At 38.4% G+C, this 19266-nt stretch overlaps 1 protein-coding gene across 1 annotated transcript in view; it reads right to left on the bottom strand.

Moving 5' to 3' along the window:
- The window catches only part of LOC108707439 (seizure protein 6 homolog), a 356731-nt gene that overhangs the window by 152011 nt on the left and 185454 nt on the right, over window positions 1-19266 (bottom strand). The window contains exons 2-3 of the mRNA XM_041581718.1: window positions 13367-14137; window positions 10176-10309 (exon numbers count right to left, since the gene is read on the bottom strand). Coding sequence (XP_041437652.1) covers window positions 10176-10309; window positions 13367-14137 — 905 coding nt within the window. The remainder of the gene's footprint in view (window positions 1-10175; window positions 10310-13366; window positions 14138-19266) is intronic.

The following is a 19266-nucleotide window of genomic DNA, read 5'->3' as shown; positions in this document are numbered from 1 at the left end:
ACCACCATCTGAACAGTCAGGTGAACTAAAAAACCCACTTGGATGAGTGGTGAAACGTCTTCAAGAATATGCCAGTTGCTTTAGACTTACCTCTATTAAATACTGTGAAAAACAAGCAAACGTTCTATCACTAATGAATTAAAACCAGCCTAGCAGTGATATGTGGGTTTAACGGAAACCCGCAATGACCCATGGTTTGAATACCGGTTGGGCGGGAAATTTGGCCAACCATTGTGGATTAGGGTTGGATGCAGGGGAAGTACATTTCTACACTGCTCCTGAAGATTCCCTATCTTGGAACCAGAGGTGTTCACATCAGTAGTGTACAGAGAGAGAAGACTTGGTTATGGGTTGAGTTTATGTCTCACAATGACAACATTTTGCAGGATAGGTGCAGGTTAAAGTTTTGTGAGTTAGAGTCCGGTGCGGGTTAAGATTTTGTGGGTTAGGGTCGAGTGTGGGTTAAGGTTTTGCGGGTTAGGGTCCGTCGCAGGTTGAGGTTTTCCTGAATGAATTTTGTAACAACAGAGCCACCAGCTGGTCATTTCCCGACCATTCTGACCACCAAGTAGTCAAGGAAGTTCTTCTGGTTAGGAAAGATTTGAGAAAGGTTTTCTAACAAAATTCATTCATGTTAATAGTGCATGTAATATGCCTTTAATATCTTTAAATAAAAACAAATAATGGATTTAAATTGCGAAAGTTCTTAAAATAGCACCCTCATCTATTTTATATTCACTTCTTTTAAAGGTTTATTTATCCTAAATAATGAGGAACAGGTCTGACATACATGGTACATATTGAAGTGCAGAATATTTGCAAGTGACCTACACACTCAAATTCTCTCTTCTCATGTTGTTCCATGCCCTTGATGCTATTCCTTTTTTTCAATCTGTTATATAACCTTACACTTTGCTATTCTTTCTTTCTTCCGTTTTATTTTATTTTTCCCTAGTCTTTCTCCCATTCTTTCATGGCCCTTATAGATAAATAAAAACAACTTGAAATAAATATAGTCTAAAGCTGCTGAAAATGTGTTAAAGACTTATGGGGCACAAGAGTGACATTGATAGGCTGTCTAGTACTTGTGCTCACCATTCCGTCCTTTTCTTCCTTGTGAGCACTAACCCTCCTTGTGCCTGCCCACAGCCTGTAGCGTTCTGCATTGACTACCTTGTATTGTATGTAAGGTAAGAAGAAGGAAAGCAAGGGGTGGTGGAGAACTGGGTATAATTATTTTTTATAAAACCCCTGTGGATATGGTCTTTGTTTACAGGTTTGAATACAAAAATCTTGTACAGGTATGGGATCTGTTAACTGGAAACCCATTACCCAAAAAGCTTCTAATTATGGAATGGTCATCTCCCGTAGACTCCATTTTAATTAAATAATTCACATTTTTCAAAAATGATGTCCCTTTTCTCTGCAGTAATAAAACAGTCCCTTTTAGTTGATCCTAACTAAGATATAATTAATCCTTATGGGAAGCAAAACCAATCTGTTGGGTTTGTTTAATGTTTACATGATTTTCTAGCAGATTTAAAGTATGGAGATCCATATTACGGAAAGATCTGTTATCCAGAAACCCCCAGGTCCCAAACATTCTGGATAATAGGTTCTATACCTGTATAAACATTGTGTATTTTTATATGCACTGTCCAAATTTCTATACAGGTATAGGATCCGTTATCTGGAAACCTGTTATCCAAAAAGCTCCGCATTATGGTATGTCCTTCTTCAATAGACTCCATTACATTGAAATAATACAAATTTATAAAAATTATTTCCTTTTTCTCTGTAGTTATAAAACAGTACATTGTACTTTATCCTAACTAATATATAATTAATCCTTATTGGAAGCAAACCCAGCCTATTGGGTTTATTTGGGGGCACATTTACTATGGGTCGAATATCGAGGATTAATTAACCCTCGATATTCGACCATCAAAGTAAAATCCTTCGACTTCGAATATCGAAGTCGAAGGATTTACCGAATTTTGTTCGATCGAACGACGGATTTTAATCCATCGATCAAACTATTTTCCTTTGATCAAAAAATTACTTAGAAAGCATATGGGGAAGGTCCCCATAGGCTAACATTGGTGCTCGGTAGGTTTTAGCTTGCGAAGTAGCTAGTCAAAGTTTTTTTTAAAGAGACAGTACTTCGACTATCGAATGGTTGAATAGTCAAACGATTTTTAGTTCGAATCGTTCGATTCGAAGTCGTAGTCGAAGGTCGAAGTAGCCAATTCGATTGTCGAAGTAGCCAAAAAAATACTTTGAAATTCGAAGTATTTTTCATTCTAATCCTTCACTCGAGCTAAGTATATGTGCCCCTTAATGTTTACTTAATTTTTTAGTAGACTTAAGGCATGAAGATCCAAATTACAGAAAGATCCGTTATCCGGAAAACACCAGGTCCTGAGCATTCTGGATAACAGGTCCCATATGTTATGTTTTGGGTAGCCGAGGATGAGTAGAGTATAATAAATTCCTTCTGTTAAGGAAAATATTTTCATTTCCTATATAAACGTGGTGTCAATGAGAAAGGGGCAAGTTTGTTCAAGGATTCATTCTGCTAGACATTCTGTACAGCACATGGCCAATCAATAATGATGAAGTAGTTCAGGAGTCCCAAGATATGCGGCGAAACAAATCATTTCCATAGATGGTGCTTTACTCCTCACATTAAATCATAGGCCTAAAGGCTACCTGCACTAGTAGGGGAACAGGAGAAGGATAACAAATGAGAATCCAATTGGGACCTTAGGCACAGATATTAATTAACTGTCTAAATCATTATGGCCATTTATATAAATATTAACCATGAAGCAGCAGTCTGACAATCACAATTTGATTACTCAGACTAAGGTAATATTAACCCAGCAACTTGATTTAATTTAAAGGACAGTTAAGGCATGCAATGTATTATTTATAAATTCTTGCAGAATAATGTATTAGTGAACCGCATTTTTTGAACAGAAATTTTTTAAATACTTCTTGCTCTGTTAACCATGATATTCACCCTCTGACTCACAGACACCAGTCCCCCACCTCTTAGATATTCAACCCCACCCTCGCCTTGTCCCATGTTGAAGTGATGGATTCTGGGACTTGAAGTCGCTCTGCTTTCCAAAGAATCTGTGCAGCGCACTTCATGGTCCCTTGCCATTTGTCAGGTTTTGATTTTAAAGGGTAGGTTCACCTTTAAGTTAGCTTTTAGTATGTTATAGAATGGCCAGTTCTAAGCAACTTTCAAGTGGTCTTCATTATTTATTCATAGTTATAGTTTTTTTTAATTATTTGCCCTTTTCTTCTGACTCTGCATTCAAATGGGGGGTCATGGACCCCATCTAAAAACCAAATGTATTATATTGCTACTTTCTAATACTTATTGTTCTATTCAGGCCTCTCCTATTCATTTTCCAGTCTCTTATCCAAATCAATGCATGGTTGCTAGGGTAATTTTGACCCAAGCTACCACATTGCTGAAATTGCAAACTTGAGAGCTGCTGAATAAAAAGCTAAATAATAGTGATGGGCGAATAAATTCGTCAGGCGCAAATTTGCGGTGAATTTCTGCATTTCGCCTGCGAATAAATCACAAAACGGAGTCAAAAGTTCACCAATGAACATTCCGGCGCGTCAAGAAAGTTTGGGCGTGCGCAGGGGCGATCCTGGCCCCTCCGCCGCCTGAGGCACCAGCAGTTGCTGCTGCCCCCCCCCCAAAATTCGCTCTTAAAGTACAAGGAGCAGCATTTTTGCTGCCCCTGGTACCTAGTGGGGCGCTACCGCCTGAGGCGACAGCCTCAACTTGCCTCATTGGCGAAGCACCCCTGGGCGTGCGTCCGAATAGTCTCGCGGATAAAAATTGTCCCATTGACTAATGCATTTGGACAAATTAGGCGCGCGTATAAAAATTTTCGTGGGCGGCGTTAAAATTATTTTGACATCCATTGACTTCAATGCGCTGGAATTTTTCATCGTTTCATGAATTTCGCAAAACGATACAAATTCACCCATCACTACTAAATAACTCAAAAAAATGCAAATAATAAAAAATGAAAACCAATTGCAAATTGTCAAACTCAAACTACATCAAACTCAAAGATGAAACACCCCTTTAACACAGGCTTCAAATTGCCTGCCTAGATTTCAGACAATCCTCTTCTTGATTGATGTGAGATTCAGCCAATCACTGACTGCCCTGTTGCAGGCCTGCCCTCTGACATCATCAGCTAGCCCCTGAATGAAATTGCCCCACCTGAGCACCATCAGCTTTATCATCACCCCCTTATGTGGTGGTAACCCTAGAACAAGGTGAGGGTGGGTGGAATGACTGTCAGTCTAAGGGGGGAATGGTGCCTGTGAGTCAGAGGCAGTATTTGAAAACTCAGGGATATTTTCTACTAATGTTTCCATGGGACCCTGTAACTTCTAGGTATGCATATATTCTTGTTTTAAATTTAATTAAAAAAAAAAAAAAGCCAAAACAGCAAAAAATAAAACAATTTCATTATTTCCATGCTTCATTATTTTACCAGCAACATTAAAGGGCATGTAAAGGAAAAAAAAATAAAATCCCATTTTTACTTTAATGAAAAATAAACCAATCTCCAATATACTTTAATTAAAAAATGTGTACAGTTTTTATAAGTAACCTGACTGTATGCAGTGAAATTCTCCCTTCATTTACTGCTGTGGATAGGAATTGTCAGATGGTCCCTAACCGCTGAGCAGGGAAACAATCATACTTATGAACAGCAGGGGGAGCCCTCGCCTTACTTCCCAGCCATGCAGAACTCAAGCAGCTTTGTTTATGACGATCCCTAAGCAGCCCAGACCACACTGAGCATGTGCACAGTCTTAGTCTTGCAAAGATGTTTAACAAAGTTACAAGATGGTGACCCCCTGTAGCCAACTTTGAAAGCATAAATTATTTGTTTGATTAGGCTTGTGGTGCAGTAAGTTCATGTTTATATTTAGTATACTAAATACAGCATTTCTAGCCTTATTCTATTTTAGACTATACATGCCCTTTAAGGTGCTTTTATTAGCAACAGCTCACATTTTCAAGTAAGAGAATGATAAGTGAAGTCATACTGTGCTTTACCTTCCTATGCAGCCATAGCCTCTCAGGCCAAGGTATGTTAACCGCCACTTTCTTCAGCTCTGTGTAAAATAGCAATAAGCCGGAGGGAGTGCCAACTGTACTGATAGTTTTCTGATTGGGAGCGTTCAATTAACTCATTTATTTTGTTATCAGGTTGGAAGCACAGGACATTAACTTTTATTAAGTTGCTCAGTCTCAAATTCCTTTCGTTCATAAGAAGATGTATCGCTTCCTTCCTTTTGTCTGAGCATCTAAACAGCAGTCTGAGCGATCTCCCTGGATGCCCGGCATTGTTAAAAAGACAAATACAATATTAAAGTGGTAATTTTAGCAAAAGGTATACAAGGTTATGATTCTTTCTTGCACCCAAGTACTGTAGAAACCCACAAAAACCTTCAGAAGGTTCTTCTCCAGTGATATATAGAAGAGGAAGAACTGATAGCAGGATTAAACTGCAAGTGCTGTAACATTGTTAGCAATAAAAAGAACACTTGCAGTTTAATCCTGCTATCAACTCTTCTATATTTCATTTGTGGAGATAGTGTGGTTTCTTTAAGGCCTGGGTGGAGACCACTTAGGAGGAGTAGGACGTGAAAGTAATATGAAACAGGCTGCTGCTGGGACTGTTTGTGTATGTTTGTTTCTTCCACCATACACATCTATTTATACAAAACGACACCACATTATTCAGATTCAGATGGCTAGAATACGTGTTGAACTGGGCTGATGTACATGGCAACATCTAGAGCTTCCCTCTGCAACATCGCATGCTCAGCTTAATTTTTTGAGTAGCCCTTAAAATGTACAGGTATTTCTTGATCGAAAGCTAACACTTTATTGGACTTTTACACGTACCTCCCAACTGTCCCGTTTTCGCAGGACAGTAAGATAAGCAAAGAAGCAATTGTAACAATTTAAGCATGTCTCTTGGGGAAACCGTTACTTGCTTAAAGGGCAATTCACCTACATAAACAAAACAGTTACAAGACATGAAACCAACATAACCGGCCAAATTTTGTAAAATGGACATGGTAATTAGGGGGTGTGGCCACACAATGGGCGCGGTCAAAACAATGTTGCCACACTAAATCTTTTTGTCCCTCTTTTTCTATTTCCAAAATGTTGGGAGGAATGTTTTAACAGCCACCCAGTACGGTATAATGTTTATAGATCTCCATTTGTCTTTTATACAAGATGTCTTTTTAGTTTAGCTAAGACTTAGTAGATTTGCCATTTTGCTTCATTGTTGCACCCCTCTTATTGCTGTGTATATATATATATATATATATATATGGGATAAGGGCGATGACAGGTCACTAATTGTTTAACAACAAATTGAGTCATATTTAGTGTATTTAATACCAACACCAATTCCAATCCAAGATTATCCTCTGTTCTGTACCCAATTCCCCTACATTCAGAAGGAACTGGAAATAGATTAGATTGGTATATGCACTACATACCTGTCAAACTGTAAGGAAGGGAAATAGAATTTTCATTTGCTTTTTAATGGTTTAAAAAGGCCCATGGGCTGGGTGTGGCTCTCCAGGGGTTTTTTAAAGTCCCCTGGAATGCTCAATGTGTTCTTTTATTCTAATCTGGCACTCAAATAAGTAGTACAGGTAGGGGATCCATTATCTGGAAACCTGTTATCCAGAAAGCTCCGAATTACAGAAAGGCCATCTCCCAGACCCTCCTTTTCATCCAAATAATCTTAATTTTAAAAAATTATTTCTGTTTTCTCTGTAATAATAAAACAGTACCATGTACCAACTAAGATGTAATTAATCCTTATTGGAGGCAAACCCAGCCTATTGGGTTTATTTATTCATGTTTACAAGATTTTCTAGTAGCCTTAGGGGAAGATTTATCAAAATATTAATTTAGTTAATAAATAAAAACTCACCCACATTCTATACATTCCTATAGGTTTTTTTAAACCGTTCTAACTTTCACCCATTGATAAAAACAATTCTAAAAATCCCATAGGAATGAATAGAATGTGGGTGAGTTTTTATTTATTAAGCTCTAAACTTGTTGTTAACTCTGCCTCTTAGGGTTAGTTCACACGAGTTAGTTCTCCCCGGACTGCCTCCTTATGTCTTCCCATCCGCTGTAATGAAAGCACAAGCGGCGCTGCATATTCAGAAGTCGCCCAAAGTTGCCGGGAAACTTCGGGCGACTTCGGAAAACACTTTTCATTATAGCGGATGGGAAGACACGAGGAGGCAGTTCGGGGAGATTGTCGCCCAGAAGAAGAGGCGATTAGTCGCCAGGCGACAAAATCTCCCCGAATCTCCTTGTGTAAACTAACCCTTAAGGTGTGAAGATGCAAATTACGATCTGTTATCTGAAAAGCTTCAGGGCATTCTGTATAACAGGTCCCATACCTGTACAGCAAATAATCTGTTCACTTTATTGAAATAAGTAATCTCTGCTTTTGCTCTCTAAACCCATATCAACATCACAAAAATGTACTTTTCTGGCCCGGCCTTAGCAGCTCACATTGACAGGTCTATGCAACATGGTCAGACAAGCTTGCAGCTGCCAGCCTTTATGAACTACAACTTTCGCTTGAATGTGAACGATGTTATAATTGTATCCTGAATACAAATGTCCATCATTGTTACTCAATATTATTTACTGTAACACAAGGCTTGATCGAATGCTCACAGAATATCCCTATAGTTATTCTTATTCAGTCCTTTTTTTGACTTGTTATGCCACAAAACGTATTCACATAAATCGTCAGATTCTTATGTTCTTATGACTATAATGCAGTTCTGCTCTCACCCTAAAATCCCTAGTTAGTGTTGGTGGTTTCTCCACAGTCCTCCTGTGTCAAATGTGCACTGCTCTCAATTTATCCAAATACACTGGTGGGGTGCATTGAGAAATATGAATGGAGCAGATTCATGCACAGACACAACTTAGATTGTAAGCTCTACGGGACAGGGACCTACTTCCCACTATGTATCTTACCACATAGTACTGAAGCTCTTTGTCCTGATATGATTCTGTATATATTTATTATGTGATTTGTAGTGATGGGCGAATAAATTCGAATTTGCGGCAAATTTCCGAATTTCACCGCTGGGGATATACTAACATGGCACCGCAGATGGTATGGGACCATCTATATCCATATTACATATACTAAAGGATATATATATAGTATACACAGAGGTCAACAGTGATGCCATTTGAATTACACCATCAGTAGAAACGTAGAAACACAGAGAAGCTGCCTCTTGAGATCATTCTGTTTCTAAATCTTAGGCTGCTCAAGAATTCTGGAGACGTGAATGCGGAATGGAATTCACCTCCAAGCAAGCAAAAGAGTACGTGTCAGAGCCCAGTCCAAGCGTGTGCTTCTAAATAAATGTATCACGTATCTGCAAGTTTCGATTCTCTCATTGCTTAAAGGGATAGCTGGTCTCCATAGCAGCGTCATAAAGAACATAATATGCAGAGGGGGAAGTTGTGAATGTAACATACTCTATATAGTCTGGCAGAATCTGTTGTTTATGCTCCTGGTTCTTTTTTGGATACTTTATCCATTCATATTAGATCAGGGATATTCAAAACTGTTGTAGAACATCCAGTATCTATTGAAAGTGAAATGCACATATCTGTACTGTAGCGAAGCAGAAGTTGTTTTTTGTTTTATACTAATGTGCAAAGTGCAAAAAGTTTGATGCAAATCAAAACCCCTAGGCACAGATCAGTTGTCAGTCAGCTCTAGACAATACAGTTGGACCATGTTCTGCATACTTGAAGATATTGTCTTTGGACGTTTTTCCCCAGTAGCTGAGTGAGCCTGCCAATCCATAAGAAGAACAAGCTTTATATAGCTCTTTCTACATTAAAAAAAGTTTTCTTAAAACTCACAGAGACAAAATCAGCCCAAACTATTGGCACTTTTGAAGTCTCTGATAAATGAGAGTGTCTCTGCAGAACACGTGGGTCATAATATTCTATTTGCTAATGAGGTAAACGTGGGACAAAATCTACCAGCTACAGGCTGGGACTTGATAGAAACTAGGACAACAATTAGAAGTAGAAGTGAGTTATGAAACAGTACCCCTTAAATAAATATATATATATATAAGCAGGGATTTCAGGGGGCTAGAAGAAAACATAATTTTCCTTTCAGATTCGAGTAACTAATTGGAAGCTGCAGATAAGAAAAAGTGCTGAAGCAACAGCTAATACTACAGAACTGTATTTCTTTATACTATTTTACTATATTCTAAATCTATACTATATCCTGCATAGGCTGTTTGGGACTTATATTGTAGGTTACGATGATAAGAAGCATTTAGTCATGAGCTATGGCTTGAAGTCCTGCTGTAGTGGAAACATTGAAATGTTTGTAAAAACACTGGTTCTGTCTGAAAATATCTTCCAAATTCCGGCTTCCTTTTTTTTTATAGAGGGGGGCCTGGGTCTATAAAAGCAACTCAGAAGTCGCTGGCGGTGGGTGCTAGTTCACGGAGGGCGGGTTAGGGTAGAGTAAAACCCAACCGAACATCACTACTGACTAATGAAATTAAAGGAATATGTCTATTTGCTCTTGTAGGTAAAAGCTGTGTGTTCTGATCAGATGGGATGAGATATGGGATGAGAAGATATGGGGTGAGTTATTTTATAGCCTAGATACAAAATACTTGAATCTCTTGGTAGTTGGCTGTTTCCTATGTTCCCTCTAAGGTGTGGGCAAAATATGCACAAAAATTTTTTTTTAGAGGGTACATTGCTGAATACCCCTTCGAATAACTGGAATTGGCTATTTAAGCCACACCATAATGCCTATTTTGTAGAATCACCATATCAGAAGGCTTGTAGATCTGTAGACTTGTGTGTGTAGTAAGGGTGTTTGGTAGCAACATAGACAATAAATGGTTGAGCACACAATAACTTTTGCCTATATAATTTTGAACAAACCAAAACAAGATTACTTCTTCTTCTTTATTCATCTGAACATTATCATCTTGCCTGATAGAAGCATTGATTTAGCCTAGAGGTAAACTAAACCCTAAACCCCCTGTATTTCACTCACCTTGATTTCCACACCATAACCAGGATATACCTGGATTATATAGATACAGTCCAGTCCTGGTTTATACTGAGGGCCCTTTTGAGCTGGTGATAGAAGAAAGCCTTCTGGGCCTGTGAAATTCTTGTTGCATGGTTCTGGAAAAAAATATACATATTAGAGGCATATTAAAGGAGTTAATCCAAAATCTAGTTCATGTAACTTTTTGGTTTGCGAAGATGAAATCTGGATATACTACGTGTAGTTATCGAGAAAGCATGTTCTCCAACCACTGACTATGAAAACCACCATGGTATATTTATACTCCCTAATACTGATAATAACACATTCCTGGGAGATATATATAAATATATATATGTAATCAATTTGTCAAAGGCTGAGTTGCAGCTGAAACGTTAGTTTTCAAATAATACATTTATACCTTTGGATAAGTCCTATGAGTTCAGCTGCTTCATTGGAGGATTGTATGCAGTTTTTTGTGGCGTGCACCCAGGCAATGTGAACCGACTTAATGTGAGTGCTGTGAATGTGGGGAATTATATATATATATATATATATATATATATATATATATATATATATATATATATATATATATATATATATATATAAAAACATGGAGGAGCACACCCTAAACTTGTTTAGCAACTTGCCCGGGTGCTCGTAAATAAGGTAAATAAAGGGTTTTAGTGAAAAAACAATTTTTTTTTTATTATTAAGCCTCAACGTTTCGATCCCCCACAGGGATCTTCGTCAGGAGCAAAAACAAACAAACATCCAGCACCCACCTGGATGTTTGGGTGCTGGATGTTTGTTTGTTTTTGCTCCTGGGGGGATCGAAACGTTGAGGCTTAATAATAATTTTTTTTTTAGTTTTTTCACTAAAACCCTGTGAGTGCTGCAATCCTTGTTCACTATATATATATATATATATATATATATATATATATATATATATATATATGTATATATGTATATATATATATATATATATATATATATATATATGTATATATATATATATATATCATATCATATAAATCATATATATATATATCATATCATATAAATCATATATCATAAAAATATATATCCTATACACATGGGAATTTCTATTATTCACCATAACAATGCCATGTACATGTACTGACTGCATTCAGGGAGTATTTTCTGAATACACCTTCGTCAGAGCATTGATTAATCATACTGCACTTATTAAATTTTTCCAGCCAGACAGCCCCTCAAAAAAACCTCCCTCCCTCCTAATTATATATATTTAATAGCAAGCATTGTGTATGGGACTCTTTGTTTATTTTAATTCAATGTGATGCTTTTGAGTTATTTGGTCTATTGTGCTGTCCTCACCAATTTACCATAATTATCCAAGCCTTCCATTTGCCCACACAGATGGACCTCGCTTCATCCAGCGCCCAGTTAATGTGTATTTTCCTCTCTCTGCCATTGCAGAGACCCATATTACCCCTCTTTCTTTTATTATACATCTTTATGAATGTAACACTGACACATTTATGCAGTGCTTTCTGTTTATTATTTACATCAGTCCTTGTGCCAACAGAGTTTACAGTCTTTGTGGCAGGGATTGTAGTTATACTACCGGGATTAGAGGACAGAGCAAGATCAGTTGCCCTTTATTTGAAAGGCTTTTTAATGCTTTCTACATTGTTACTGTGAAATGTTCAAAGAATGCTTAACATAGAGAGTGGTGGACACAAGAAAGCTTAGTTAAGGCAGAGGAAATAGTGGCATGGAACTTGTAAAGGGGCAAAAAAGTGAGCTAAATAAATAAGGATTGTATTAAAGTTAGTTTTTCCTGCTTTTATAATTTAAACAAATACTTTACCATAACACATGTAAAGTTAAAAACACTGGGGGTGCCAAATGGCTTATGATACAAGGAATTTCAATTTGATTTAAATTTGATGAGTTGTTCCTCATCCCATGATCACTCTGAAGCTCCAAATAGGTGTAAACGTTTAACCACTCTATATAGACATAACTGAATAAAAACAATAGTCAGAATGCATTTCAAATATACAGCCTTGATATTTATAAATGATATCTGATTCTTAAAGAGAACCAATCCTACCAAAACTGTTTCCGCCCCTAGTGAGCACTATGCCACATGCACTGGGAGCTCCCAATGCCAGCAGCCATGTTGGAACTCTACACATTCACATAAGGAAGGTGTCCCAGTTCGTTTATTATGTATATGTGTGTGATGTAAGATAGGTAGACTACTCCCCTGCTAATGAGCGAGCAACTCTGCTATGATAGGTGCCCTTGAACCTTGAATAGGTATTGATTGACTATAACCCCAGCATGGTTTACCCTCTGTTATATGTTTTTGAATGCTGGGACTCCAGGTCAAGGAAACAGTGCTCAGAAAAATATATTTAAAGGGGTAATGATTACATTATCCTTTAATCCATGCATTCTTCTGCTTTACTGGACAGTGATTCAGTCCTTTCTGTATCATGTAGTTATTAATATAAACCCTACTACAGGTATGGGACCTGTTATCCAGAATGCTCTGGACTTAGGGTTTTCCGGTTAAGGAAGTTTTCCTTAATTTTGATCTCCATTCCTTAAGGGCAGAAACACACGGTCAGATTCGTGGAGATTAATCTACCCTTCTTCAGGGCGACTAATCTCCACAAACTGCCTTCCCACCAGCTAGAATGTAAATCACACATGAGATGGCAATCGGAGAGCTTCATATTCCGAAGTCACCCGAAGTTGCCTCACGAGGAAAATTCGGCGACTTCGGAAAACGAAGAGCTCCAAGTGCCATTCCGCTGGCAATTTACATTCTAGCTGGCGGTAAGGCAGTTTAGGGAGATTAGTTGCCCCGAAGAAGAGGAAATTTGTCGACGGATGACTAATCTCCCTGAATCTGACCGTGTGTCTCTGCCCTAAGTCTATTAAAAAATCATTTAAACATTAATTAAATCCAACAGGCTTGTTTTGCCTCCAGTAAGGATTAATTATATCTTAACTGGGATCAAGTAAAAGCTTCTGTTTTATCATTACAGAGAAAAAGGAAATATTTTTTAAAAATTTTATTTATTTGGATAAAATGGAGCCTACGGGAGATGGCTGTCTCGTAATTTGGATCTATCTGTATAAAGGATTTCCCAGATAATGGATCATATCCCTGTACTTGGCATAGTCACCTGGTGCTGGAGCTGCCGTTGTCACTGTTGTGGTGATTATTGTGCTTGTAGTTGTTTCCTCCTCCTCTTCATAATTTGTAACTACTGATGGCATTATGGAACCAGTTGCCTTCTTCATGTGCCATTTATTTGATCCATCCATTTGATCCACTTTGTGCCAAAGAGAAGTAGAGTGGGCAGTATCGTCCTCTTTTAGAAATGAATCTTCTGTGTGAGAGGAAGACACTGCTGTGCCTTGTTGTTGTAAATACTCATTTTTGTCTGTTCCAGGAAAAACGTTGGCCACAGAAGTTTGGAAAGTTGCTGGAATGGGAGCCAACCTGACTTCTTCATGTGACTCGCTCACCTCTCTCCCTGTATCTGTGACTGTGGATGTTGTGTCCAAGGGAATAGTGGATTGTATAAGTGGCACTGGTGATGTAGTGGAAGCTTCATAGAATTTATGAATATCAGCTGGGTGGGCCAAATTATCCAAAGGAATTTTCAGTTTGTGTGTAGACAACATGTCTTGGGAGTCACTATTGTCCTCTGTTGGCTTGCTCCTAGAAAAGAAGGGGGGCAGATACTGGAAATCTTTCTTCATTATTGCTTCATGAAGAATTCCCTCCAAAAGTGGGTGGTGGTTGATCAATGTCATGGTGGGTGCAGTGGTGATGAAGGGAACCTCCCCTTCTAGTTCATCAGCCACAGTTGTGGATAATGCTTCCATTTTGGAACCCCAGCTGTGAGTAGCTTTATTAGCAATGCCATTTGTCTCTGCAGCAGCCTGGCCTGAAAAAAAACATAAGATCATAATTAAGTACAATAAAATCCCTTTATTTACTGCATTACAAAAGATAGGTTTTCTTTCTCAAAGTTTGGTGAAAAATGACCAATTTGTACACATGAATTGCAATAATCTATATCCCACAAAATTAAGCTTTATTGGAAATGGTATGCAAAGGGCACTTTTGTAATAAATATACATTATCTGAAATGAAAGCCACTGTATTTGGCACTAGGAAATGACACTATGTTGCCAAAGTATGCTGCATCTTTCACATCATCCACACCCTCAGCCATTTCTCATATTTGGCTGTTTTATCTTGCTGTTTCTTATCTCTGAAATTCTCAACCTCTTCAAAAGGTAACTCAGGTGCTAAACTACAGCATTATCTGGTCCAGTCAGGATTCTTAAGGGCCAATGCCCAGACCTTGGTGCACCATTATCCTTTTATTTTGCCTTATGCTGTCATCCCACTTAGAATGTAAGCTCTATGGGGCACGAACTTCCTTCTATGTATATTACCATACAACACTTAATCTCTTTATATTTACTTATGGCAATATTTGTCATTTTCTGCTGCATATCCAAGAAGCAATGCATGATTCCTACTATGTGGCAACACTTTGGGCAAGGTCCTTTCTAGCAGGATAATAATCCCATGCACATAATAAGGTTCATACAGAGTGGATTTGAAAAGGTGGTAGTGGAAGAACTTGACTGGCCTGTACAGAGCCCTGAACTCAACCCAACTGGACACCAATGAAAGCCTGGCCTAATTCCCAACATCAGTGCCTAACCTCACCAATGCTCTTGTGGCTGAATAGAAGCCACCAAACATATAGTCGAAAGCCTATCCAGAAGAGTAGAGGGTAAATGCTGTTTTAGCAACAATGAGAGGACCAACTTCATATGGACACCCTTGGTTTTGGAATGAGATGTTTGACAGGCAGGCATCCCTATACTTTCAGCCATGTAGAGTGGCTCTACCATGAATTTTGTTCACCTTCCCTGCCAGCATTGAAGCACAATGTATATGTATAATAAAAAGAACACGCATTGTTGATGATGAATGCAAATAAATGTCATCAATCCCCCTTTCCTTGACATTGCTCAGTGATAAAGCACCAATTTCATCCATTATGAGAACCCTCCGAAGATTATAAACTGTCAAACAGAATCCATTTTTCATAGGGATTAAACACTTGATAAAGTAAAAAAAATACTTCTCACCAAACAAGAGACAGACTTTAAAATACAGCAGAGAGACACAAGTCTTTCTGTAAGTTGCTTTGAGCTGAAAATATGTTCAGGTAATCAGTGACCTCTGACCCAAAATGGAAGTTGCTGATGTACAGTGCAGCTATTTGAAACCTATTCCAGGGGGCAGTTTTTTTTTCCAAACAATAGAAATGAGCATTTCTTTTTCTTCGCTTTCTCTGTGCCTGAAGGATGAAGGGAAAGGTCTCTCAGGCCTGACCCCAATCAAGGAAAAGAGAAAAATCTATTTCTAGAGGCTGTAACTTGGACAAAACCTGAAGGGATCAATGTGGCAGATGGGAAACAAGCCAGCATCAAATGGACCAGGGTATCACGCTTCCTTTATAATGCAGCTGGTTTATATATTACAGGCTTGAAAGCAATCTCAATGTCAGGGACTGAACATGGTTGAGTAGGAAGCCCTGCACAAGTCACTGGTCATAGGGCAAAGCGCACACAACGCAGATCTTTTATCAGCTAAGGGCTTTTATTACAGAAACTTCAATTATGTTTCTTTGAGCAAGTGAAAATGTTACTGATTTACCCAAGTGATTTAAACCATTTTCAACCAGTCAGCATCTTGTATCAAGCATCAAATAAGGACTTTAAATCTCCCCATTAATTATGGGCTGTTCCTGAGTGACCAAATAGAAATGCAAGCCTGGCAGATACACAGCTAGAGCAGTCGATGGCAGCAGGGACACTTTTTTGAACTCTGTACTGCTTTTTCTTTTTTTAGTTTATTGAATGTCTGCCCTGATCTACTAATGGGATGCTATTTCTTTTGCACCAGCTCAATAAAAACCATGAGAATCTCACGATTTACCAATCTGGAACCGCATTTTAAAAGAAATGTAAACACTCAAATAAATGTAAATTTGTTCAGAATGCAGTTCTGTGCACTTTTGCAATTTACATTCATTATTTTTTCCTAGATTTATACTGTATATATATACATATATTAGCAATTTTTACACTGCTAATTTCATGATATTGAAACAATGGCAACATGCCTACTAGGGTTGCACCTGCCTGGTATCCGACAGCTGGTTTTCGGAAGGGTTATCCAAATTAAATCTGGACAGGATTTTGAATTATGAATGATATGGTCAATCACCATGTTATAGCTCTGTCCCCTGAAATCACTGGCCCACCATAAAACAACACTGTATGCCTCTTGACATCATTGGCCTGCCCCCCAAAACATCACTGCCCCTTGCCTGGACATAGGGCAGCCAATAGGTGACTACACAATCCCTTGTTTGTCAGATCTGTCCACCAGGCGACAGTTGGGTAGAAATTTCAGAAAACGATGAGAAAACCTTAATGGTGTTGCTCTTCTTAGGAAACCAGAGACATGTCAGATGGTTTATCTCTTCACATGCATTAAAGTTTCACCAAAAAGCAAAAAACTTTGCCTGTGTATGGGCGCATTACTTGCACCAAGGGGATTGTGTAAACCAGAGATCCCCAACCTATTGAACCCATGAGCAACATTCAGAAGTAGAAGGAGTTGGGGAGCAACACTAGCATGAAAAAAGTTCCTGGGGTGCCAAATAAGTGCTGTGATTGGCCATTCGGTAACCTCTATGAGGATTGTCAACCTACATTGAGGCTCTGTTTGGCAGTGCACCTGGTTTTTATACAACCAAAACTTGCCTCCAAGCCTGGAATTCAAAAATAAGCTCCTGCTTTGAGGCCACCGGGAGCGACATCCAAGGGGTTGGAGAACAACATGTTGCTCACGAGCTACTGGTTGGGGATTACTGATGTAAACACAGAGATGACTGCTGAACCATACTGTACTGTTGTCACACAGCACCTAAGGGGCAAGGTCTTTCAATATCACTAGGTTTCATTTTCATTGGAGACTGCCTAAGCACAGAATATTATCACAAAAGTTTTTCTTTAGACTCTAAAGACTATGCTACTGTATATGTCTCATCACATTGAAGAGCGGAAATATTTCCATTAACAGGTACTGGGTGCCCATATACAAAGGAAATGCAGTGTTCTCTTCTCTTCTAAGTCAATTTTGGTTAGCCCTTGCTACTATAATAGTAATCTTCCATGTAAGGTTGTAATGAATGATTCACTGACCCACTCATACCTGAGCAACTCCCGGTACCAGGTCATTTTCTATTTAGCAAAGGATCCAGTCACAGAGAGGTTTCTTTGCAGCAATAACTTGATTATTAACAGTAAACCGGTTGATAGAAATATATATAGTCACTTTGGTTGAGGCAAATTCAAAGGCAATAATGACAATCCCTCTCAGGGGTAAAGCAGACAGCGTATAAATCACCACACTTCTGGGCAATCCCTCTCTTAAAACAAAGTACCGCGCATAGGTATCCTGAGCCTGGGGTCTTGTCTCTTGGCACCCTACCTGATCCTTAGCTCACCCACTGATGTCCGTAATGTAGTGGTTCACATGCCACAGTGTCCTAACCCCACTGTTTATCCTCATTGGAGCAGAAGCTGCTCACTAACTCCCCTGCACATTCCTCTCACTCCTAGAGTAATCTAAACTTAAACAACTGGATCCTGGGCCTGTATCAACCTCCAAGAATATGTCCTAGGTAAAACCAACCACACATGGGGCTATACCTCTTTATACTTTCCATGCAAACCTTGAACTACAATGAACCCAAGAAAAGACACATAGCTGCCTGGGTGAATTAAAAGATCCCTTTAGACATCCAAAAATACAAATGGGGAAATGCCTGAGAATGTCTAACCCCAGGGTCCCTACATAATCTATAACAAAATAAGTATAACAATAAAAAAGGAAGCATTAGAGTTTATATGTCTTCAATTTGCTAGGGTCAGTGACCCAGACAATCAGACAGGCACAATTTGAGGGCTAATGATTCAAGGACCATACAGAATTAACAAAGAAAACCTGTTCTAAAGTTGAATAGGTCAATTTATGACTTACTAAAATTTCATTTAGTGATGAAATGTTTTTCCACTAACTAACACACAAAGCCTCCCCTCCATATAATTAGTTTTATGCATCCATCATTGTCCATCCCACGCCATTAGGGGTTATTAAAAAACATGAGGCCCGGTGCAGTAAGCTTATAATGGTCACTTCTGATATGACATTAATGGAGAAAGTTCAGAGTCTTATTGCTGCTATGTAATTACTGACTGACATAATGTATAATGTCCCATAATATTAACAAGCCTGAGCACAGCCACTGTTGGGGCAATGTAGACAGAAGACACTTGCCTGTAAATTTCTGCATTATAATATTCACTCCCTCAGCAATGTTTTGAGGGATTATAATTACTAGGGTAGTTAGGTCTAACTTGCATGCCTTCTTTTTCATGGAATAAGCTTACATCTGTCACATGAAGTATAGAGGCCATTTAGAGCAAGATATTAATTGTGAAAGTTATTTTTTTTGGGGATATGCACATTGTAATGCTAGGTCTCCTGTTGAACAATTGATACTGATACTTTCAAAGGGAAACTGTCTTTAATTATCAGAAACGATGGTCAGAGCCACAGTTTTTCTATGTTTATTACATCTCCACCTGAGGGAGTGTTGATGTTCTGACAACATGGATCTAACATAGATGGTTTGGTCAGTTGGAACCATACACAGGAATTTATGGCAGTCTCCAAATTAAATTAGTACCAAATCCAGTCTTCGGTCGCTCTGATGATTACATTATACCATATAAAACTCACTGTAGGAGTAATTTACAAAGTGAAGTGCTTGGGGTCATAGTAAATTACTAGTAACAAAACAGAAAGGTGCTACAAGTAACCAGACTGAATAAACTCACCAAATTGAATCAGTGGTCCAGGGCCACAAATATAAAATTAAAAATACTGTTTATTAAAGTTAAATTAACAGTATTA

Source organism: Xenopus laevis, chromosome 2L (genome assembly GCF_017654675.1).
Source record: "Xenopus laevis strain J_2021 chromosome 2L, Xenopus_laevis_v10.1, whole genome shotgun sequence".
In the NCBI taxonomy this organism is placed as follows: Eukaryota; Metazoa; Chordata; class Amphibia; order Anura; family Pipidae; genus Xenopus; species Xenopus laevis.
This window is presented reverse-complemented; position numbering and strand designations above follow the sequence as displayed.